We start from the raw sequence: 26067 nt of genomic DNA, 5'->3' as shown, positions 1-26067 counted from the left end.
TGTTAATGACATGTTGACTATCCAATAACACTTAAGCATGTATGTTAAATACAATCAAATGACTAGAAAATAGCATGTGTATTGGAAACAAACAAATGATTATGAAAAATCTGAGATTACTTCAAATGATTATCAAGAAATGTATCCAAGAAATGTAGACTTGCTTCTTTGAGCATGACAAGTCACTATTAAGGTAATACATCCAAGAGGAATCAAGCACTTAATGCATATATTACTTATATAGGATGTTGGGTATCTTTTGCAGATATTAAATGAAGTAAAGAGGCCAAAAGAATCCCTGTTTAAATGGATTCAAACGGTCATACAATGGCTAGGTGAAAGTGACCAGACAGCATGCGGTCGACCCACTGTCGACCGTGACCTGAGTCGTGGCAACGGATAGTTTTTTTGTATCTCACTATAAATAGCAAGACTTGGAGAGATTCAAATGGGGACTCTCTTGCATGCTTCAACTCTGAACATATCAGAGAATCACAAGACCTTCATTCATATATGTTTGTGATTAGCAATAGAGATATTCTATAATCTCATAGATTGTAGAATTGATGTAAACTTACTTTCAAATTAATATCTCTGTGAGTTTACTTAGTGTGATATTATCCTTTGAATTGTCTTAGGAATATCATCACTAAAAGAATGAATCTTGTACTTTGTAATAGAAGCAAAAGCTAGCTTATGGATCATCTTCCTTAAAGGGAACTAGGAGGTTGATTAATTCCATTGGAAATTAATACTTGTCCAAGGTGAAGACAAGTTGATCTAAGTTAAAAGTAATCTTTCAAAGGGATAGAAAGATTAGATGTGTTGTCTACAAGGGTACAAGATTTATATATCGGATCTCCACTGGGTTTGGAGAAAAGGCTTAGTGAAGTAAACTCTCGATAAGAAGTATCGAGGAGTGGATTAAGGGGGATTAGTTAACATCCACCCGAACCACTATAAATCCTTGTGTTTATGCTCTTTACTTTACTTTCAATATCGCTTTAAACATGAACACTATGTACATTGAGTTTGAGTTGATTAAGTTGATCAAAGTTGATTAAATCTTGTTAATCATCGAAAAAGTTTTAAAAACGTGTTAAGTAAATATTCAACTCCTCCCCTCTAGTTACTTACAAAATATATAAATAATCTCAAATTCATATATTACATATCTTTGTTAAACATATTTTAATGATTTCATTTCATAATAGGAATTATATTTAGAAAAACTTAACATTCAATGGATATCCGATAACCCGCTTAATCCAACGGATATGGATATGGATGAATGAATGATATTTAAATAAATATGGATATACCAATATTTCGTATCAGTTGGAATAATACTTTTCCGAATCAGTTAAAACTTGCTCTATTTAACATTTAAGAAAACCCCAGATCTTAAATCCAAAACACCTCTCTCTCTCTCTCTCTCTCTCTCTCTCTCTCTCTCTCTCTCTCTCTCTCTCTCGTAGTACCTAACTAACCTTTGTCCACATCTACTGAAATTCTTGTTCGTTAGCTCCTTCATCCAAAAACACACCTTTTGTTGTTGCGGCATTTCACACATCAGATCTGAGTTCCGGTAATATAATAATCACCACCATCAAACAATGTGAGGTTCAATGGTCGTGTGGAGGGACAAAAAGGTATTCTCTATGTCGAAGTCGAATGGTTATTCGTCTACCAAGTCGTGTGACAATCGTGTAACATCGTTTTTGATTTTCAATTTCCCGGATACGTGGTCTCGAGTCGATTGTTGGAAAGTTTTCGAGAATTATGGTACACTTACAGACGTGTACATTGCTCGAAAGAGACTGTCGAGTGGTCAACGCTTCGGATACGTAAGATTTGATGGCATTAGCAATGTTGAATGCTTCATTAAAACCTTAAACACCATCCAAGTAAATGGAAGGTGGATTCGTGCTTTCAAAGCATTGGAGAGGAAAGATGACATTGCTAATAGTTCAAAGAGTAAAGATGCTAAAAGCCACCTTGATGTAGCTGAAAATGGGGACTTTCCGAATGCTTCTTGAAACCGTCTTCCATCTAATCCTTTAAAATGGGAAGGAAAAACATTTGCAGATACACTTACAGGTAATAATCGTGATCCCAAGGAGTTTCAGTTTTTGATGAGTAATCGCATTGAAATAAAGATCGGCGGTAAGTGTCTCGAGTTTAATCTTCCTAGATCGGTGAGTAATCACAAACTCGTGTTTAGCTATAACAATGATCGGTTATCTTGGACTTTGGTCGAAGTCAATAACAAGCGTTTTGATGTCGTTGATGGAGACGATGTGCAAAAAGATGTCGAGTCTGAATCTGAAGCTAAGGTTACCACGAACCAATCCTTCACCTCTGTAGGTTCACATGACACCTCCGGTGATGTCGTGTCCAATTGTCATTTGAAAAAATCCAAAGTAACTGTTTCGATGGATAAAGAATCGTCAATATTGGAGGATAACAATGGAACCAGTGAAGACGTGTGCGAGAATAAATCACCTACTGGATCGTCGGATTCTTCTTCGGCAAATGATGTTGAAGAACGTGATTCTCCGGCAATGGCTTTCACGCCGGCAGTGCTGTCCGATGATGGCTTGAAGACGGAAGAAGCACAAAGGTCGAGAGACTCTAATTCATGCTTTAATTTTGATAATACCGAGGTCAGATTTGTTGTTCCCGTAGTCGAAGAGGGCACGCGTGATATAGGAGATGATTTCAAGAAAGATGTGCCGGAAGATACGATGCATGTAGAAGAGTTTGGTTCAAATGCCAAAAAGCCATATGAATTAAAGTGTTTATCTAGACAAAATAATTCTGTAGGGAATCTAAATGAAATTCAAATGGATGGTCGATCCCTTATTCGTCGTAAAACAAAAGGCATATTAATATTTAAGCATTGCCTTTTTAATTTCATTGTGAACAAAAAACGGAGGAGAAGAAAAAAACATTGTGATGAACGTAGATGGTTCGAGCATGCTATAACTAAAAGGGTGATCCTAGGTTTGGAAGATGCAGACAATGACGTAGTTAGGTTTCGTGGCTCATAGATTTCGTTGCTCGTAGGTTTCGTTCGACTTTAATAGCTCGAATGTAATCTTGTAGGTTTTCGTTTTGTTTCATAGCTCGATGTAATCTTGTTGGTTTGTTGTTTCGGGTCTTTTTGTCGTGTGTCGTTGGTTTTGGTTTCTTGTCATGTAGGTTGTTTCGGTTGGTCGCTTTTCTCGTGCTGTTTCGTGTTCTCTAGCTTCTCGCTAGTTTTTATTTATAAAATACTTGCCTTTCAAAAAAAAAAATATGGATATGGATTTTATAAAATAAATGGATATGGATATAGGCACACCCGATCCATATTCGATTTATTGTCATCCCTAGCGAAGATTGGCTTCGCTTGATTTTTAGTTTGTTTTCTTTGATAGATTGTTTGTTTGTTTCGTTTATTTATAGGTTTTAGTTTGTACGAAGTGTTGGCTTAGTTTTAGTTAACGTTTTCCTTAAGTTATGTTGTTAAATTTTTGTTTACTTCTTTCAAGCCATGTCCGCATTTGTATCTTGTTCATTTTTTTTTCTCTTTTGGAAAAGAAAAAAAAAATTAGTTGTTATAAAAGTTCTTGTTTTTTTGAAAGAAAAAAAAAAAAAAAAAAAAAGCAAATTTATTTTATGGAGAAAACAAATGCAATTAGATTACTACCACTCCTACAATTAATAAATCTGTGATCACGTGACGTCTTGCACCACCATTTTTCTACTAATAACTCCCGTAAAAACGACACTTCCCACTCGCCTTTCTTCACTTAATTAAAAGTCTCAAATCAAATCCCCACTCCCTTTTTTTCTCGCCACCTCCAAATCATCAAAATACTCCGTATATACGTATTTATATATATGTCCATATATATCTATACAAAGACATATACCGATATACGACTCCCCTGTTTAGATTATCGCTACAAAGTTCGCAATACCGGATCAAGGTCTGTTTTTGATTGCTCCGTGTCATTTAAGATTTTACATAATAATATATAATTTATTTGCCCTTTTTTCTGGAATTAGATAAATCGGATTTTGGATTAACATGGTAACTTTTGATCCAAATTTGGTTTTTGGGTTTTATTATTAATCTTGAAAATAGAGAAATTTAGTAGCTTTATGGTAGTATGATGATCTTGATTATTTATATGCTTGTGATTGCTGTATGATTAGCAGCTAAAGTTATGCTAATGGTAGTTCCAGTTTCTTGATTTACTGCTGTATGTATTTCTCTATAATCTTAAATTGTTCTACATTGGCACAAAGTTGTAAAAATAGTTATACTAACATTAGTGCAAAAGTTTGATCATAAGTGAGTGTATGATACAAATTGAGACCAAGTGGTAAAAGTCAAAGTCAATAGGTCAGTGCTCTTGTATCTATAGTTTTGATTTGCAGGTATAAAAAAATATGATTTAAGAGTTCTTAGAAAGGATCCAATCTAGCTTCTTTTTGAGATTTTCGTATATATGTTGCGGTTAAGTTATTAGCAGCCAATTAACAATTTGATCATGGTATGTCTGATTTATGCAAATCAAGAATGAAAATAGACAAAAAGGTAGCTTAATGCTTAATATGTATGGACTCCAAGTTCAGTGATAAAGCTTTCTTATAGTTTCTGATTTTATATATATGTGTGCATGGTTTGCATGACAATCTAAGTATATTCAAGTTAAACTAATATCGAAAAATTTTGGTTGAATTTGGCTTTATGCGTGTTTTTTACTAAGTTTGTGTCTGCTTAGAAATGGAGATCACCAATGTAATGGAATATGAGAGACTTGCAAAGGAGAAGTTGCCTAAAATGATATACGATTATTATGCGTCTGGTGCAGAAGATGAATGGACTCTTCAAGAGAATCGAAATGCTTTTTCAAGAATCCTGTAAGTAGTTGCTTTAGTTTGTGGATTATAGCAAGGTATTTTGATATATAGCTTTACACTTGCTAACCTTGATGTTTTTTTTTTTCCTTTAAAAAATAGGTTCCGACCACGTATACTTATTGATGTTAGCAAGATAGATATGACCACAACGGTTTTGGGCTTCCAAATTTCAATGCCTATTATGGTTGCACCCACAGCTATGCAAAAAATGGCTCACCCTGATGGTAAAAGTTGCTTATTTCAAAATTATTAGAGCATAACAGTTGGTGACTTAATGTGGGATTAAAAATGAAATAGAACAACAAAGCAAAAACACCATTAAGTACTCCACCATCTCTGTTTTCCATTTTTGGCTGTCCCAAATTAGTAGTCCACTTCCATAAATAGATAAGAATAATGTGGAATACTTCTTTTATATCCTTACTTTATGCATCTGTAACAAAAATGCAGGTAAAAAGTTAGGGATAAAACCGTAAAGTAAACAAAAAGTAAAGTGAAACTACAATGTGATAATGACATTTTTTAAACTGTGTATTTTTTGTCTGGGAACTATTAAATTGGGACGGACGGAGTATTTTTTAGCTTAACTTAAAATGTAGATAGGTGGTTCAATTTATCTCAATATCTTGTTCTCGATATCGGTGATAATATTGAACCCTATAACACATATTGAATTTTGAATAAGTTTAAATTGGTGCAGGAGAGTATGCAACCGCGAGAGCATCAGCAGCTGCTGGAACTATCATGGTTTAGTTTCGGACCCTCTTCGTTATATTTATTTTCTACTATTTTATAATATTTATTTTCAAAGACTTACTCGCATGATCATACACCGGTTTTTTCAGACGTTGTCCTCATGGGGTACGTCTAGTGTCGAGGAGGTTGCTTCAACTGGTCCAGGTGTTCGTTTTTTCCAACTTTATGTGAGTCCGTTTATCTTTACATGAGTCTACCATATATAAAATAACAGTTCTGTACAGATAGTCAAGTATTTGAAACATTTATGCCGATTTATAGGTGTATAAAGACAGAAATATAGTTACCCAGTTGGTAAAACGAGCCGAAAATGCCGGTTTCAAGGCTATTGTACTTACTGTTGATACCCCGAGACTTGGCCGAAGGGAATCGGATATCAAGAACAGGTGAACCTAAGATTTCTAAAAATCCTTTTTTGTTGTTTCGGTGAGATTGTTAATATGTTTATAAAATGTGTTGTTTTACAGATTTGTACTGCCACCAAATCTTAGTTTGAGGAACTTTGATGGATTGAATCTTGGCAAACTAGATAAGGTGAATGTCTCAAATGAATTAACTGGTTTCACCTTTTCTTATTTGTACTATTTGGACTAAAGGTGGTAATTTTGACCCATTCACCTGTACAAACTACCTAAAATTGAAATGGGTCGTAACTCGCCCAAATTTAACTTGAAACATACTAATACTAACTTGTATTATTATAAAATTTAAAATTTGATTTTTATTGTTGTCTTTTAGTCAATTTGACCCGACTCAGTATCAAAAAGTTACCATTTTTACTCGTTACTCAAACAGCCCATGGGCCTCTTATTATATGGACAAATACTTTTGCATATAATAATGACTAGAATCTTTGTTGAACCTGCAGACAGATGACTCTGGATTAGCTTCATATGTAGCTGGTCAAGTTGACCGGTCCCTTAGTTGGAAGGTGAGGTGTCGTATATCGTGTGTTTGCATTTGCACAACCGTCTTTTTTTTTTTTTTTTTTTTTTTTTTGTAATTTATCATCTTCAATGATGGAACAGGATGTTCAGTGGCTCAAGACAATAACCCAATTACCTATTCTAGTGAAGGGAGTCTTAACTGCTGAGGATGGTAAACAATATGAATAAATTGTTTTATTAATTTATAATTCTATACACTATTTATGTTGCTTATTAATCTCACCAAATCTTATCCAATTTTGAAACTTATATAAGCAAGGATCGCGGTACAGTCTGGAGTAGCGGGAATTATTGTATCAAACCATGGGGCTCGGCAACTTGATTATGTCCCTGCCACTATTATGGCTTTAGAAGAGGTTATCTATCTATATCTATTATTCTATTATAGTGTATATTACTTGGTTCCATTATTGATCTTATTGATGTTAACAAAAATTCGTATTTAGTATGTAATGGTGTATCCTATCGTATACACGCATAAAAGGCGTAATGGTTGCATAAAAGTAGCATCAGGAAGGCTGGAAACAACAGTTTTGTGGAGTTATCCGTCCAGCGTTCTCCGCTGTACAGGCTGCTCCGTCATGCGTAAGCCCTGAAGGCCGCCTAGCGCGTAAGCCCTGGCCGGAGAACGCCACTTTCAGCATGAATTTCGGATCACAAGTAACAGAACGTATCATCATCTGACACGTGTCCCCGAATAATCCGGTGGATCTGACACTATAAATAGACCCCTTGGGTCGTCATTTTACACAGTTCAGATATTCTAACAACTTTGAGAGCTGAGACTTCACTTCTCTCTCTCTACTTTCTCTCACTAGAAGTCATCCGGCTAGCACTTTTACGCTCTACGGACGACAGATTGATTAAGCCACCCCACAAGTTTCTACACTTGTGAACTGGGTCTGCAGGGATTATTTCCCAATGGTAAACATCAATCAGCAACACTCCGTCATCCTAAAGCTAGATAACTTCTAGTATTGTGTTGACACACTAAACCTTACCTCATAAGGAAATAGGTGTTAACAATGGCGCCATCCACTAATGCAAAGAACACACGAAACGAAAAAGGAACAAAAACAACTGAAGCTCCATTTGTACTTGAAGCAGTCAACAATCCATCAACTGACGACATGATAACTGTTGAAGATGTACCTGTTCCGCCACTAGATGGTACGATTGAAGAAACAGTTGCTGAAACTGCAGAAAGGCTTAAGCATTTGGCAACTAATTCGGAGAAAAGGCCAGTAATCGAAGAAACGACAACCAAAAGTGCAGAAAGACTTCCAAATTTTGTTACTAATCCAGAGCGACGACCATTGATGCAACCACGGCGATGTCCATCATTTATACCTTTTCGGCGGATGGCGGATGGCAAAGACAAGCAAATCATGAAAAGGCAATCTATATCAAAATACAGGTTATCCAGGCTACTTGACAAGCTGGGCAGTCTTATTGATGATTCTGAGGATGATAATGACCTGAGCTATGATAATAATGACTCTGATGATGAAATTGACAAAGATGAGTTCATGTCAGAGAAGCAGGCAGTGTTGCTTTTAAATGACATCCTTAAGCAGACAGCTCCGGCATAATATAAGCAACGCTTAGCGCAGCCCGCCGTCCGTGCTGTGGCTGTAGATAATTTCTTCGCCCTCATTACTGGAGAGCAAGCTACAAAGCCACCAGCTATGGCAGAATCCACTCAGTGTTTCATTGATCGAATTGCCAACTATTCGTTGCCCAGGAATCTTGGCATACCGGCAATTGGAGTTTATGATGGTATAACAGATCCTGAGGATTTCCTCACCATGTTTGAAGGCGCTATGAGGTTGCAGCATTGGGATGACGAGGTAGCTTGTCATATGTTTCCAATGGTGCTGCAGAAAATGGCAAGGGGATGGTTTGCTAGCTTGCCGCCAAGAAGCATTACCAGTTATTTGGACCTCCGTGCAAAGTTTGTTATGCAGTATCAAAACCTTCGAAGCTGTACTTTGACACATCTTTATGCACATGAGATCACAATGCATCACAATGAATCCTTGAGTAATTTCATGAAGCGATACACACTTGAAGCACAGAAGATACCTGATTGTCCAGAATCTCAGCTAGTATCTGGTTTTATTTTTTGTCTAGATCAGCGACGGTTTAGTGCACTTGTTCATGCGTTAAGGTATGACTTGCCAAAAACTCTACATCAGGCGTTGGAAGTTGCACAGAAGCATGTTCGAGCCGGTGAGCGGGGGATGAATAAGTTTGACGGCAGCAGCAGTAGCAAACCGCACAACGGAGGGCGGTACTTTGACAGAAATCAGAGGAGGAATGACAATTCCAATGGCGGATGGTGAGGCAACAATCATCCCAATGATTTTCATCACAATAGAAGGCCAATAGAGAGGCATCCGTTGATAATGGCGCTGACTAAAACTCCAAAAGAGATTCTTTTCACCGAACCAATCCGGATCACTTTCAATCCGCCGGCACCCATGGAGGAAAGAGAAGGTCCAAAAAGTGAACTATGGTGTGACTTTCATGAAGCATGGGGTCATGATACAGATAATTGCAAATCCCTGATGAGAGAGATCATCGCAAAGATCAAAGCAGGAGAGTTAAACCACTTGTTGCCAGGCAAACAATACAGGAGGAATGATCCTCGCAGGAAATTTGGATGGCAAAAGAATGATGGTGGAAGAGGTCGTCGAGGAGATAACAGAAGAAGGGAAGAGCATGGCGGAGGAGGTAACAGAAACTAGTACGGAAACCGGATCACGGAGCATGAGTCAATTCCAGACGTTGTAATCAAAATGGTGTGGTTGAATGGAAGTCACTATGAGGACGGTGAGCAGTCGGATAACAATGTTGATAGCTGGAGATATGCTCCAATTATTTTTCAACCAATTCAAAATTGGGCTTTGTCCGTTCAGCCAGTGGTTATTTCAGCAGAAATTGCAAACAAGTTCATCAACCATATTTACACAGATACAGGCAGTGAGGCTGACATCATTTATTGGCATTGATTCAAACGGTCATACAATGGCTAGGTGAAAGTGACCAGACAGCATGCGGTCGACCCACTGTCGACCGTGACCTGAGTCGTGGCAACGGATAGTTTTTTTGTATCTCACTATAAATAGCAAGACTTGGAGAGATTCAAATGGGGACTCTCTTGCATGCTTCAACTCTGAACATATCAGAGAATCACAAGACCTTCATTCATATATGTTTGTGATTAGCAATAGAGATATTCTATAATCTCATAGATTGTAGAATTGATGTAAACTTACTTTCAAATTAATATCTCTGTGAGTTTACTTAGTGTGATATTATCCTTTGAATTGTCTTAGGAATATCATCACTAAAAGAATGAATCTTGTACTTTGTAATAGAAGCAAAAGCTAGCTTATGGATCATCTTCCTTAAAGGGAACTAGGAGGTTGATTAATTCCATTGGAAATTAATACTTGTCCAAGGTGAAGACAAGTTGATCTAAGTTAAAAGTAATCTTTCAAAGGGATAGAAAGATTAGATGTGTTGTCTACAAGGGTACAAGATTTATATATCGGATCTCCACTGGGTTTGGAGAAAAGGCTTAGTGAAGTAAACTCTCGATAAGAAGTATCGAGGAGTGGATTAAGGGGGATTAGTTAACATCCACCCAAACCACTATAAATCCTTGTGTTTATGCTCTTTACTTTACTTTCAATATCGCTTTAAACATGAACACTATGTACATTGAGTTTGAGTTGATTAAGTTGATCAAAGTTGATTAAATCTTGTTAATCATCGAAAAAGTTTTAAAAACGTGTTAAGTAAATATTCAACTCCTCCCCTCTAGTTACTTACAAAATATATAAATAATCTCAAATTCATATATTACATATCTTTGTTAAACATATTTTAATGATTTCATTTCATAATAGGAATTATATTTAGAAAAACTTAACATTCAATGGATATCCGATAACCCGCTTAATCCAACGGATATGGATATGGATGAATGAATGATATTTAAATAAATATGGATATACCAATATTTCGTATCAGTTGGAATAATACTTTTCCGAATCAGTTAAAACTTGCTCTATTTAACATTTAAGAAAACCCCAGATCTTAAATCCAAAACACCCCTCTCTCTCTCTCTCTCTCTCTCTCTCTCTCTCTCTCTCTCTCTCTCTCTCTCGTAGTACCTAACTAACCTTTGTCCACATCTACTGAAATTCTTGTTCGTTAGCTCCTTCATCCAAAAACACACCTTTTGTTGTTGCGGCATTTCACACATCAGATCTGAGTTCCGGTAATATAATAATCACCACCATCAAACAATGTGAGGTTCAATGGTCGTGTGGAGGGACAAAAAGGTATTCTCTATGTCGAAGTCGAATGGTTATTCGTCTACCAAGTCGTGTGACAATCGTGTAACATCGTTTTTGATTTTCAATTTCCCGGATACGTGGTCTCGAGTCGATTGTTGGAAAGTTTTCGAGAATTATGGTACACTTACAGACGTGTACATTGCTCGAAAGAGACTGTCGAGTGGTCAACGCTTCGGATACGTAAGATTTGATGGCATTAGCAATGTTGAATGCTTCATTAAAACCTTAAACACCATCCAAGTAAATGGAAGGTGGATTCGTGCTTTCAAAGCATTGGAGAGGAAAGATGACATTGCTAATAGTTCAAAGAGTAAAGATGCTAAAAGCCACCTTGATGTAGCTGAAAATGGGGACTTTCCGAATGCTTCTTGAAACCGTCTTCCATCTAATCCTTTAAAATGGGAAGGAAAAACATTTGCAGATACACTTACAGGTAATAATCGTGATCCCAAGGAGTTTCAGTTTTTGATGAGTAATCGCATTGAAATAAAGATCGGCGGTAAGTGTCTCGAGTTTAATCTTCCTAGATCGGTGAGTAATCACAAACTCGTGTTTAGCTATAACAATGATCGGTTATCTTGGACTTTGGTCGAAGTCAATAACAAGCGTTTTGATGTCGTTGATGGAGACGATGTGCAAAAAGATGTCGAGTCTGAATCTGAAGCTAAGGTTACCACGAACCAATCCTTCACCTCTGTAGGTTCACATGACACCTCCGGTGATGTCGTGTCCAATTGTCATTTGAAAAAATCCAAAGTAACTGTTTCGATGGATAAAGAATCGTCAATATTGGAGGATAACAATGGAACCAGTGAAGACGTGTGCGAGAATAAATCACCTACTGGATCGTCGGATTCTTCTTCGGCAAATGATGTTGAAGAACGTGATTCTCCGGCAATGGCTTTCACGCCGGCAGTGCTGTCCGATGATGGCTTGAAGACGGAAGAAGCACAAAGGTCGAGAGACTCTAATTCATGCTTTAATTTTGATAATACCGAGGTCAGATTTGTTGTTCCCGTAGTCGAAGAGGGCACGCGTGATATAGGAGATGATTTCAAGAAAGATGTGCCGGAAGATACGATGCATGTAGAAGAGTTTGGTTCAAATGCCAAAAAGCCATATGAATTAAAGTGTTTATCTAGACAAAATAATTCTGTAGGGAATCTAAATGAAATTCAAATGGATGGTCGATCCCTTATTCGTCGTAAAACAAAAGGCATATTAATATTTAAGCATTGCCTTTTTAATTTCATTGTGAACAAAAAACGGAGGAGAAGAAAAAAACATTGTGATGAACGTAGATGGTTCGAGCATGCTATAACTAAAAGGGTGATCCTAGGTTTGGAAGATGCAGACAATGACGTAGTTAGGTTTCGTGGCTCATAGATTTCGTTGCTCGTAGGTTTCGTTCGACTTTAATAGCTCGAATGTAATCTTGTAGGTTTTCGTTTTGTTTCATAGCTCGATGTAATCTTGTTGGTTTGTTGTTTCGGGTCTTTTTGTCGTGTGTCGTTGGTTTTGGTTTCTTGTCATGTAGGTTGTTTCGGTTGGTCGCTTTTCTCGTGCTGTTTCGTGTTCTCTAGCTTCTCGCTAGTTTTTATTTATAAAATACTTGCCTTTCAAAAAAAAAAAATATGGATATGGATTTTATAAAATAAATGGATATGGATATAGGCACACCCGATCCATATTCGATTTATTGTCATCCCTAGCGAAGATTGGCTTCGCTTGATTTTTAGTTTGTTTTCTTTGATAGATTGTTTGTTTGTTTCGTTTATTTATAGGTTTTAGTTTGTACGAAGTGTTGGCTTAGTTTTAGTTAACGTTTTCCTTAAGTTATGTTGTTAAATTTTTGTTTACTTCTTTCAAGCCATGTCCGCATTTGTATCTTGTTCATTTTTTTTTCTCTTTTGGAAAAGAAAAAAAAAATTAGTTGTTATAAAAGTTCTTGTTTTTTTGAAAGAAAAAAAAAAAAAAAAAAAGCAAATTTATTTTATGGAGAAAACAAATGCAATTAGATTACTACCACTCCTACAATTAATAAATCTGTGATCACGTGACGTCTTGCACCACCATTTTTCTACTAATAACTCCCGTAAAAACGACACTTCCCACTCGCCTTTCTTCACTTAATTAAAAGTCTCAAATCAAATCCCCACTCCCTTTTTTTCTCGCCACCTCCAAATCATCAAAATACTCCGTATATACGTATTTATATATATGTCCATATATATCTATACAAAGACATATACCGATATACGACTCCCCTGTTTAGATTATCGCTACAAAGTTCGCAATACCGGATCAAGGTCTGTTTTTGATTGCTCCGTGTCATTTAAGATTTTACATAATAATATATAATTTATTTGCCCTTTTTTCTGGAATTAGATAAATCGGATTTTGGATTAACATGGTAACTTTTGATCCAAATTTGGTTTTTGGGTTTTATTATTAATCTTGAAAATAGAGAAATTTAGTAGCTTTATGGTAGTATGATGATCTTGATTATTTATATGCTTGTGATTGCTGTATGATTAGCAGCTAAAGTTATGCTAATGGTAGTTCCAGTTTCTTGATTTACTGCTGTATGTATTTCTCTATAATCTTAAATTGTTCTACATTGGCACAAAGTTGTAAAAATAGTTATACTAACATTAGTGCAAAAGTTTGATCATAAGTGAGTGTATGATACAAATTGAGACCAAGTGGTAAAAGTCAAAGTCAATAGGTCAGTGCTCTTGTATCTATAGTTTTGATTTGCAGGTATAAAAAAATATGATTTAAGAGTTCTTAGAAAGGATCCAATCTAGCTTCTTTTTGAGATTTTCGTATATATGTTGCGGTTAAGTTATTAGCAGCCAATTAACAATTTGATCATGGTATGTCTGATTTATGCAAATCAAGAATGAAAATAGACAAAAAGGTAGCTTAATGCTTAATATGTATGGACTCCAAGTTCAGTGATAAAGCTTTCTTATAGTTTCTGATTTTATATATATGTGTGCATGGTTTGCATGACAATCTAAGTATATTCAAGTTAAACTAATATCGAAAAATTTTGGTTGAATTTGGCTTTATGCGTGTTTTTTACTAAGTTTGTGTCTGCTTAGAAATGGAGATCACCAATGTAATGGAATATGAGAGACTTGCAAAGGAGAAGTTGCCTAAAATGATATACGATTATTATGCGTCTGGTGCAGAAGATGAATGGACTCTTCAAGAGAATCGAAATGCTTTTTCAAGAATCCTGTAAGTAGTTGCTTTAGTTTGTGGATTATAGCAAGGTATTTTGATATATAGCTTTACACTTGCTAACCTTGATGTTTTTTTTTTTCCTTTAAAAAATAGGTTCCGACCACGTATACTTATTGATGTTAGCAAGATAGATATGACCACAACGGTTTTGGGCTTCCAAATTTCAATGCCTATTATGGTTGCACCCACAGCTATGCAAAAAATGGCTCACCCTGATGGTAAAAGTTGCTTATTTCAAAATTATTAGAGCATAACAGTTGGTGACTTAATGTGGGATTAAAAATGAAATAGAACAACAAAGCAAAAACACCATTAAGTACTCCACCATCTCTGTTTTCCATTTTTGGCTGTCCCAAATTAGTAGTCCACTTCCATAAATAGATAAGAATAATGTGGAATACTTCTTTTATATCCTTACTTTATGCATCTGTAACAAAAATGCAGGTAAAAAGTTAGGGATAAAACCGTAAAGTAAACAAAAAGTAAAGTGAAACTACAATGTGATAATGACATTTTTTAAACTGTGTATTTTTTGTCTGGGAACTATTAAATTGGGACGGACGGAGTATTTTTTAGCTTAACTTAAAATGTAGATAGGTGGTTCAATTTATCTCAATATCTTGTTCTCGATATCGGTGATAATATTGAACCCTATAACACATATTGAATTTTGAATAAGTTTAAATTGGTGCAGGAGAGTATGCAACCGCGAGAGCATCAGCAGCTGCTGGAACTATCATGGTTTAGTTTCGGACCCTCTTCGTTATATTTATTTTCTACTATTTTATAATATTTATTTTCAAAGACTTACTCGCATGATCATACACCGGTTTTTTCAGACGTTGTCCTCATGGGGTACGTCTAGTGTCGAGGAGGTTGCTTCAACTGGTCCAGGTGTTCGTTTTTTCCAACTTTATGTGAGTCCGTTTATCTTTACATGAGTCTACCATATATAAAATAACAGTTCTGTACAGATAGTCAAGTATTTGAAACATTTATGCCGATTTATAGGTGTATAAAGACAGAAATATAGTTACCCAGTTGGTAAAACGAGCCGAAAATGCCGGTTTCAAGGCTATTGTACTTACTGTTGATACCCCGAGACTTGGCCGAAGGGAATCGGATATCAAGAACAGGTGAACCTAAGATTTCTAAAAATCCTTTTTTGTTGTTTCGGTGAGATTGTTAATATGTTTATAAAATGTGTTGTTTTACAGATTTGTACTGCCACCAAATCTTAGTTTGAGGAACTTTGATGGATTGAATCTTGGCAAACTAGATAAGGTGAATGTCTCAAATGAATTAACTGGTTTCACCTTTTCTTATTTGTACTATTTGGACTAAAGGTGGTAATTTTGACCCATTCACCTGTACAAACTACCTAAAATTGAAATGGGTCGTAACTCGCCCAAATTTAACTTGAAACATACTAATACTAACTTGTATTATTATAAAATTTAAAATTTGATTTTTATTGTTGTCTTTTAGTCAATTTGACCCGACTCAGTATCAAAAAGTTACCATTTTTACTCGTTACTCAAACAGCCCATGGGCCTCTTATTATATGGACAAATACTTTTGCATATAATAATGACTAGAATCTTTGTTGAACCTGCAGACAGATGACTCTGGATTAGCTTCATATGTAGCTGGTCAAGTTGACCGGTCCCTTAGTTGGAAGGTGAGGTGTCGTATATCGTGTGTTTGCATTTGCACAACCGTCTTTTTTTTTTTTTTTTTTTTTTTTTTTTGTAATTTATCATCTTCAATGATGGAACAGGATGTTCAGTGGCTCAAGACAATAACCCAATTACCTATTCTAGTGAAGGGAGTCTTAACTGCTGAGGATGGTAAACAATATGAATAAATTGTTTTATTAATTTATAATTCTATACACTATTTATGTTGCTTATTAATCTCACCAAATCTTATCCAATTTTGAAACTTATATAAGCAAGGATCGCGGTACAGTCTGGAGTAGCGGGAATTATTGTATCAAACCATGGGGCTCGGCAACTTGATTATGTCCCTGCCACTATTATGGCTTTAGAAGAGGTTATCTATCTATATCTATTATTCTATTATAGTGTATATTACTTGGTTCCATTATTGATCTTATTGATGTTAACAAAAATTCGTATTTAGTATGTAATGGTGTATCCTATCGTATACACGCATAAAAGGCGTAATGGTTGCATAAAAGTAGCATCAGGAAGGCTGGAAACAACAGTTTTGTGGAGTTATCCGTCCAGCGTTCTCCGCTGTACAGGCTGCTCCGTCATGCGTAAGCCCTGAAGGCCGCCTAGCGCGTAAGCCCTGGCCGGAGAACGCCACTTTCAGCATGAATTTCGGATCACAAGTAACAGAACGTATCATCATCTGACACGTGTCCCCGAATAATCCGGTGGATCTGACACTATAAATAGACCCCTTGGGTCGTCATTTTACACAGTTCAGATATTCTAACAACTTTGAGAGCTGAGACTTCACTTCTCTCTCTCTACTTTCTCTCACTAGAAGTCATCCGGCTAGCACTTTTACGCTCTACGGACGACAGATTGATTAAGCCACCCCACAAGTTTCTACACTTGTGAACTGGGTCTGCAGGGATTATTTCCCAATGGTAAACATCAATCAGCAACACTCCGTCATCCTAAAGCTAGATAACTTCTAGTATTGTGTTGACACACTAAACCTTACCTCATAAGGAAATAGGTGTTAACAATGGCGCCATCCACTAATGCAAAGAACACACGAAACGAAAAAGGAACAAAAACAACTGAAGCTCCATTTGTACTTGAAGCAGTCAACAATCCATCAACTGACGACATGATAACTGTTGAAGATGTACCTGTTCCGCCACTAGATGGTACGATTGAAGAAACAGTTGCTGAAACTGCAGAAAGGCTTAAGCATTTGGCAACTAATTCGGAGAAAAGGCCAGTAATCGAAGAAACGACAACCAAAAGTGCAGAAAGACTTCCAAATTTTGTTACTAATCCAGAGCGACGACCATTGATGCAACCACGGCGATGTCCATCATTTATACCTTTTCGGCGGATGGCGGATGGCAAAGACAAGCAAATCATGAAAAGGCAATCTATATCAAAATACAGGTTATCCAGGCTACTTGACAAGCTGGGCAGTCTTATTGATGATTCTGAGGATGATAATGACCTGAGCTATGATAATAATGACTCTGATGATGAAATTGACAAAGATGAGTTCATGTCAGAGAAGCAGGCAGTGTTGCTTTTAAATGACATCCTTAAGCAGACAGCTCCGGCATAATATAAGCAACGCTTAGCGCAGCCCGCCGTCCGTGCTGTGGCTGTAGATAATTTCTTCGCCCTCATTACTGGAGAGCAAGCTACAAAGCCACCAGCTATGGCAGAATCCACTCAGTGTTTCATTGATCGAATTGCCAACTATTCGTTGCCCAGGAATCTTGGCATACCGGCAATTGGAGTTTATGATGGTACAACAGATCCTGAGGATTTCCTCACCATGTTTGAAGGCGCTATGAGGTTGCAGCATTGGGATGACGAGGTAGCTTGTCATATGTTTCCAATGGTGCTGCAGAAAATGGCAAGGGGATGGTTTGCTAGCTTGCCGCCAAGAAGCATTACCAGTTATTTGGACCTCCGTGCAAAGTTTGTTATGCAGTATCAAAACCTTCGAAGCTGTACTTTGACACATCTTTATGCACATGAGATCACAATGCATCACAATGAATCCTTGAGTAATTTCATGAAGCGATACACACTTGAAGCACAGAAGATACCTGATTGTCCAGAATCTCAGCTAGTATCTGGTTTTATTTTTTGTCTAGATCAGCGACGGTTTAGTGCACTTGTTCATGCGTTAAGGTATGACTTGCCAAAAACTCTACATCAGGCGTTGGAAGTTGCACAGAAGCATGTTCGAGCCGGTGAGCGGGGGATGAATAAGTTTGACGGCAGCAGCAGTAGCAAACCGCACAACGGAGGGCGGTACTTTGACAGAAATCAGAGGAGGAATGACAATTCCAATGGCGGATGGTGAGGCAACAATCATCCCAATGATTTTCATCACAATAGAAGGCCAATAGAGAGGCATCCGTTGATAATGGCGCTGACTAAAACTCCAAAAGAGATTCTTTTCACCGAACCAATCCGGATCACTTTCAATCCGCCGGCACCCATGGAGGAAAGAGAAGGTCCAAAAAGTGAACTATGGTGTGACTTTCATGAAGCATGGGGTCATGATACAGATAATTGCAAATCCCTGATGAGAGAGATCATCGCAAAGATCAAAGCAGGAGAGTTAAACCACTTGTTGCCAGGCAAACAATACAGGAGGAATGATCCTCGCAGGAAATTTGGATGGCAAAAGAATGATGGTGGAAGAGGTCGTCGAGGAGATAACAGAAGAAGGGAAGAGCATGGCGGAGGAGGTAACAGAAACTAGTACGGAAACCGGATCACGGAGCATGAGTCAATTCCAGACGTTGTAATCAAAATGGTGTGGTTGAATGGAAGTCACTATGAGGACGGTGAGCAGTCGGATAACAATGTTGATAGCTGGAGATATGCTCCAATTATTTTTCAACCAATTCAAAATTGGGCTTTGTCCGTTCAGCCAGTGGTTATTTCAGCAGAAATTGCAAACAAGTTCATCAACCATATTTACACAGATACAGGCAGTGAGGCTGACATCATTTATTGGCATTGTTTCAAGGCTTTTCCAAGGCATGTGCAGGTAAGAGCTAGGCGAACGAGTTTGAAGGTTTCAGGGCTAACAGGTGCGCCAGTGAATGCAATGGGAAGAGTTCGTTTGGAGGTCGTTTTTGGGAACATTTCCACTATTGAGAACCGAAACAATCGATTTCACTATTTTGGATGGCCACTCTCGATTTAATGTCCTTTTTGGACGGGCAGCGTTAGCTAAATTTGGAGCGATAACATCAACGGCTCATGCAGAGATTAGATTCCCAACTCCGAATGGAGTAGCCGCCATACACTCACAGTATGTGGCACCAACAAGGGAACGATCTACATTTGCAAGCTCACCAGAAGGCAATATGAATCCGAGGAGGCGTAATCGGTTGTTCAGTACGGATGAGGTTCAGGAGTTCTTTATAGTATGATCATGTGTTCAGACCGGACAGCGCTAGGCGCTTGGCGTTTGAAGAAGCAAGTTCTAGCATTTTCTCAAGAACAAAATTTATCATTTCAATAAGAGCAGTTTGTTAGCATTTTTGAAGAACAGAATTTATCAATTTACTGTAGACCATTGTGGTCATCTTTACAGTGCATATGTTTTCAATTGCATACACTAAACGTTCATGATGTACTAATTAGGCTTGATCCACCTAAATTCGTCATCAATTGTTTATGTATTGCACAGTACTGATCAATAAAATTTTATATTTTTTCTTACGCAAAGTGCTGCCTGTGACAAATGTAAAACATTACATTTATATCCTGCCCTCAGAAGGAGAGTATTTTTATACCTCCGATGGCGGAAGCTTTTGTGCCGGCCAGCAAAGGCACAAGGGATCAGCTAGAAAACGTTAAAGTTTTACTAGAACGCACCGAGGCAAAATACAAAATTCAGATACTTGTCATGACAAACATTATAAAAACTTATTTCACAGAACGAAGGAAGTTTATATTTTATGAAGGTCAAATATATTCACAATTCTTCCTCATATATTTTATGACGGAAGGCGTATGACGGACAAGTCACTAACTCATAACTAATATTTCTGTAATATTTCAAAAATTCTTCCTCATATACTTTATGACGGAAGGCGTACGGCGGAAAGGTTATTTTATAATCACTCTTCAAAGAACACTTCATAACTATTCCTCATTAATTTGATGACGGAAAGCGTCTAATAAACTGCAAATGTCTTACTGCATGTTTGAAGGCATAATGTTTGCTAAGTGAATCTTCGATCTGTTGCTCATTCAACTGAGGTTAACAATGCAAGTCACCTAAAAGCGAATTATCTTAAACACTTTCCAAAACGCTTTGTTCAGTTGTACAATATACAATTGTACAACAAATTTTATGATATGCTTCGTGCATAGCAGATGGGTTATAAACAACAAACATTAAAGTATTTGGTGCAAGCATACAAACAAGCATAATCACTACAATGAGCATATGTTTATGGCATTCCAATTATCAACATTTATTACCAACGATTGTTCATCAAATAATTGCAAGTTTATGAAAATTGAACATTAAGTACATCCTGAGCAGATGACTCCTCTCTGCTACACACTTCATCATAGACATCTATTTTCAGATTAATCAATTTGTCTTTGGCTTCATCAACCTTCTCCATGGTTCCAGGACGCATAAGGTTGGCAATAGCAGCAGGAAGCGTCTGGTTTGGAGCAAGGCGTTTGGTAATTTTGTTTGTAACGTCAGAAATGAAATGAGTACGAACAGCTTCAACATAATCATTGTAGGGATTCCCCACAAGATTAGATCCAAGCACCTTCGCTATCACACCTGGTATCCCCTTCTTAAGCTCAGCAAAATTACTCTCAGCCTTCTCCGCCCTCTGGAGAAGCTCAGCAGATTTCTCCCTCTCTGCACTCAACTCCTTCTCTAGCTCATTCACCTTCAGCTGCTCCTCCAATTTTTTCTTTTCAGCATTCACCAATCTGTCCTTCTCCTCTTGCAGAGCAACAACAGTATCTTGAGCACTTTTCAGCTCAACCTCTCTTGCCTTCAATATATTCTGAGCATCAGTCAAGGCACGTTCGGCATCAATTGCTCTTTTGCGAGCATTTGCACCTTGAGCAATCTCAGCACGGGTAAGGGCAAGTATGGACTCCTGTTGCTTCTGCAGTTGCAGCACAGAATCCAGATGGTTGGTCAGCAATACATGAGCTGCAGCAGTTGATTCCCTGAGCTGCTCAGAGCGGAGAGCGGTGAACTGTGGTTTTAGCTCAGGGATAGCATAACCATGTAGAAGAAAAATTTAATGGTTAATTTCAAGCAACTCACATAAATAAATTGGAAGCATATACGTGCACGAAGTTTTATTATTCATACCTGAAGAAGAGTTGAAAATTCTTTGTCCTTAGTAGCAGGATTTTGAATGATCGCCTGCAATGTCCTTACATGAGCAGGAAGAGATGGCTCTTGAACATTGGACGATGTGACAGCAGGGTTAGTGGCACTAGGAAGAGGAGAATGATAAGCAGAGTCACCTTCCGGCCTCTCTTCATGGAATTCAGATTCCTCAAATGGAGTAAAGTTTGGATCAGGAGTTTTCAGACCCTTATCTCCTTCACTTTCAAGGTTCTCCTCCGGCCTCTGCTCTCCGCCTTCCGTAGCCTTCCCTTGACTATCATCAGACTCTGCTAAAATTACTAACAGAAACAAATTAGCATTATGAACAAGTATAACGGTTATAAGCAAAAGACATGTGCATTATCAAGAAAGAGCAGAATGGACATACTTCTTCTGCGTTTCTGCTTTTGGCCCCCCTCTGTACTTTTCACCCTCTTAGAGCCTATGCTCTTCTTCCTTGTCTTTTGGGTTGGAGGGGGTGGGGTTTGTTTCACCCGTGATGTCAACCGAGCCTGATGTCTGCTGCTCGGCGGTGGTGGTGTCATCCGCTGTCCGTTCAGTATCTGTCTGTTCAGACCCAGACTCACTGTCAGAACTGCTGACAATGATTTCTTCCCCCTTTTCAACAGCAGCATCAGCAGCAGCTTTAGCCTCAGCTGCAGCTCTCTCTGCCTCTAGCTCTTCAGCAGTTTTGTCACGAGCAGTGACCTCCACTTCATCCTCCAGATCGAGGGATAAGAGAGCAGTGCGAACTTGCATCTCGGAGTTGGCTGCAAAAATTAAACATAAACAGCAATGTAAGCAAACATGACAAACAATAGACACGCATTTATATATAATAGGATGATCATATCACATCCTACCCTGGTTTTTCTCACGGAGTACTGGCACAGAAGTGCTCGGCCATTCTTGACTCACTTTGCACAGCACAAGATTCCCTCATACCTCTCGTATGATCTGGGCGGAAGGCGGAGCTCTTTCAAGTTATTTACTATCAGCTGCTCTGCGGCAGAAATCTTAACACCCTTTCCTACACCAGCATCAATAGCACCCCATTCCCGGATAACGGAGTACTCCTCCGGAATAACAGTCTCATCAACAAAGAAAAATGGACTTTTCCAGTCCTTCAAGTTTGATACTCTATTTGTACCAACAAAATGAGTATTTCGTTTACTATCAATAGTAAGCCAGCAGTCACTGATTGTGCGAATTCTAAACAACGAGATAAAAACTTTAATGCGAGGCTTTATATTAGTAGCATTGCAGTACATTTCAAAAAGGATGATTTTTTGAAGGCCATGGGGATGCATTTGACTAAGACAGGCCTTATAATATCTAAGAAGGCGAAGGAGAAAGTTAGTAAGGGGAACACGGAGGTTGCCGTGGGTAATTTGTAAGGCGTATAAAGTAGTTTTTCCATCAGGAGGGTTGTCAGCAGTTTGTTTGTTGGTAGGAAGAACAGGGTTGTATTGATTAAGATGGCGGAAGACAATCTTTAAACCATCTAAGTATTCACTTGTCAGTGATGAAGCCATCGTGCTAACTTCTGGAATGTCAGCGGTATTTGACGAAGAAGGCTTTGCGTGTTCTTGGCCAGTACTCGGAGTAGAAGCCATGATAATACAGTAAAAAGATAACAACAAGAAGAAAATAGCAGAAGGATGAAGTATAACTGACCTTGGAAGATGCTAAACCTTAAAAAGTTGAAAATTGAAGAATGCGATGAAGATTTGGGGAGAAATATGTTTTTCAGATCTTGGCAAAGGTAAAAAAGTGAAGGTAAAAGGGTTATGACGGTTTATATAGGAGTTCATCGATGCAATTTTTATGGCCACGATTGAGACACGTGTACGGGTGAGTTTAAAAGCGGGGTACGAAATAACACTTTTACAGCTGGAGGCTCGTGAAGGATCTCAACCGTGCAAAATTAATCATAACAGCGTCAGTAAAATTCGTCTGCATTTAATGCCTGTAATGTTTTTCCTAATGCAAATGGGCAATGAATAGGCTAGTTTGACATGCGTTATCAAAAGTTTAATAACTTAAACATTTTTCAAATGCTTAAGTCATTAAACTGGGGGGACTTAATGGTGTATCCTATCGTATACACGCATAAAAGGCGTAATGGTTGCATAAAAGTAGCATCAGGAAGGCTGGAAACAACAGTTTTGTGGAGTTATCCTTCCAGCGTTCTCCGCTGTACAGGCTGCTCCGTCATGCGTAAGCCCTGAAGGCCGCCTAGCGCGTAAGCCCTGGCCGGAGAACGCCACTTTCAGCATGAATTTCGGATCACAAGTAACAGAACGTATCATCATCTGACACGTGTCCCCGAATAATCCGGTGGATCTGACACTATAAATAGACCCCTTGGGTCGTCATTTTACACAGTTCAGATATTCTGACAACTTTGAGAGCTGAGACTTCACTTCTCTCTCTCTCTACTTTCTCTCACTAGAAGTCATCCGGCTAGCACTTTTACGCTCTACGGACGACAGATTGATTAAGCCACCCCACAAGTTTCTACACTTGTGAACCGGGTCTGCAGGGATTATTTCCCAAGGGTAAACATCAATCGGCAACACTCCGCCATCCTAAAGCTAGATAACTTCTAGTATTGTGTTGACACACTAAACCTTACCTCATAAGGAAATAGGTGTTAACAGTATGTTTTCAAGAATTCAAACCCATTGGGCCATACTCATTCCCTCAATGTCTGGGGTTGATTTGAGCTCTATTCTTAATTTCTAATGCTTGCTTGTCAAAAGGTTTAAAAGCTTAACTAAACAGGAAACAAGTTGAACTGGTTAGCACTAGCCCATGACTTAATCAAGTGTTTACAGGTTCACAAATTGCTATTAAAATAATAATAATGATAATGATAAAAAATAGATCATTGTTGTAATGATAGTTTTGATTTTGATTATCATTATACTTAAAATATCAGTCATTAATTAAGTTCTATTTGCTTTGGCCCGTTTGCGAGATATAATGTCTATATTCGTGATTAAAACTTGGAAACATACTTGAGTTCGGTTCTAGCTGCATATTTATAATTTGAAAAAGGAAAACACCGTTAGACACCAAATATGGAATGTTACAGGTTGTGGAAGCCACTCAACATAGAGTTCCAGTATTTCTTGATGGCGGGGTTAGGCGTGGGACAGATGTCTTCAAAGCACTGGCTCTAGGAGCGTCTGGCGTATTCGTAAGTCCAAAATTTCAGAATTTTAATGTTTTTGTTGTCATGGTTAATTTTATTGGTGACAATCAAGTCCTAAATCAGTACTTCTTACAATTTTGTTCGTTAAGTGTTAAATGTCACATAATGAGCTTTTGGGTTAATTTCTTGTACGCGCGTTGGTTGTAGGTTAGTAATGAAAAACATTTGTGTTTATTAAGTAACCTGATTGTTATGATCGTTTTCAGATTGGTCGACCTGTCGTGTTCTCATTGGCGGTTGACGGTGAGGCAGGTGTCAGGAAGACTCTTCAAATGCTTCATGACGAACTTGAGTTGACCATGGCGTTAAGTGGGTGTCGGTCTCTACATGAGATAACGCGCAACCATATCATGGCACCATGGGACCCACCGCGTATTGGATCTAAGCTTTAAGATGCATTTGAAAAGTATGTTACTATTTATTAAGAGGTAACTTATGTTTAATATGGATACAACAACAAAAATGAGATGTTAAAAGAGTCATTCAGACTATCTTACTTGGATTAATGTTAAATGTTTATGTTTGTGTTTATCAGTTTCACTTTCACTTATGTTTAAAAATAAGTAGATGACTGATTAGTTTACTTCAACAGTTGAACTACTACCAAGTAAAGTAATACAGTCAAATGGTTAGCTAATCTTATTGAATTATTTGCTTCTTATTTCAATTGGTAGCTAGTCTTATCACATGTGCATAACCTAGTTGTTGAATTTGTAGTATTAAAAAAACCCTTTTATGAATGCGGTTACAATACTTTAATAAAGAAATGGTAGAGATTGAAAAATAAAGTATATTTGAAGTCATCTAATCAAATTGACAACAGTTGAACCCTTTCTTTAAGTGAAGGATGTAATTGTAAGCTCGTAACCCATAAAGTAACTATAAACAAACACTAAGAACATGGCAAAAAAATAACCGGGTAAACGGGTAAATTTTTTTCAGTTTACACTACTTGAAGATGAAGTGAAGTATTTTTACTCGGACTATCCATGTCAATTTTCACTAAACAATTCAAAATATACTAAAATAATATTAGAAAATGGGTATGAATTGACTGCCTGGATTCGTTCTTGAATCGTGTTGTCACTTTCTCTATAAAGTATTTCGACCCAACGATTGCCTCGGTTTCACGAAATCTTTACAGGATAAGACAAGAACGCAATTAGTGTTTATGGCAACGAAATCACTTAACAAATTATCTGAGAGAATTGTGTGTGTTTTCTGTTCGTTTTTGTGAATGCAGAATGCCAAATCCGTTTGCAAAAAACTGATATAATGACAGTTAATATTTGAAAGGTTGTGACTTTTCATTTAAGCGGGAAAAGTTATACAAAAGGGTATAACACTTGGCTGGTATTCTGTCCAGATACACTTTCCATTAAGCCAGGGGTGCTGCCCCTTGGACCCCGCAAGGGGGCGCAACTCCCTTGACCCCCGCATTTTGCGCGACAGTTAGTAGCCAACCCTTACGGACGTGTACTCCACACTCTTCGAACCCATTGTTAAGTTACACTAGTTAACTCTT

At 37.7% G+C, this 26067-nt stretch overlaps 2 protein-coding genes across 2 annotated transcripts; both read left to right on the top strand.

Moving 5' to 3' along the window:
* Positions 1-3883: 3883 nt before the first annotated feature.
* LOC139864193 (glycolate oxidase 1-like) lies at positions 3884-7066 on the top strand. Its single transcript, XM_071852777.1, has 10 exons — positions 3884-3977; positions 4779-4917; positions 5017-5141; positions 5618-5664; positions 5763-5840; positions 5935-6059; positions 6141-6207; positions 6542-6604; positions 6702-6771; positions 6876-7066. The coding sequence occupies exons 2-10, from the start codon at positions 4781-4783 to the stop codon at positions 7064-7066; spliced, it is 903 nt and encodes a 300-aa protein (XP_071708878.1). The 5' UTR covers positions 3884-3977; positions 4779-4780.
* A 6139-nt stretch (positions 7067-13205) lies between these two features.
* Positions 13206-25078, top strand: LOC139862184 (glycolate oxidase 1-like). The gene is made up of 12 exons (XM_071850741.1): positions 13206-13299; positions 14101-14239; positions 14339-14463; positions 14940-14986; positions 15085-15162; positions 15257-15381; positions 15463-15529; positions 15864-15926; positions 16026-16095; positions 16200-16300; positions 24423-24527; positions 24749-25078. Exons 2-12 carry the CDS (start codon positions 14103-14105, stop codon positions 24932-24934), a joined length of 1104 nt encoding a protein of 367 aa, XP_071706842.1. The 5' UTR covers positions 13206-13299; positions 14101-14102; the 3' UTR covers positions 24935-25078.
* Positions 25079-26067: the final 989 nt, after the last annotated feature.

This window comes from Rutidosis leptorrhynchoides, chromosome 8 (assembly GCF_046630445.1).
Source record: "Rutidosis leptorrhynchoides isolate AG116_Rl617_1_P2 chromosome 8, CSIRO_AGI_Rlap_v1, whole genome shotgun sequence".
Classification (NCBI taxonomy): Eukaryota; Viridiplantae; Streptophyta; class Magnoliopsida; order Asterales; family Asteraceae; genus Rutidosis; species Rutidosis leptorrhynchoides.
This window is presented reverse-complemented; position numbering and strand designations above follow the sequence as displayed.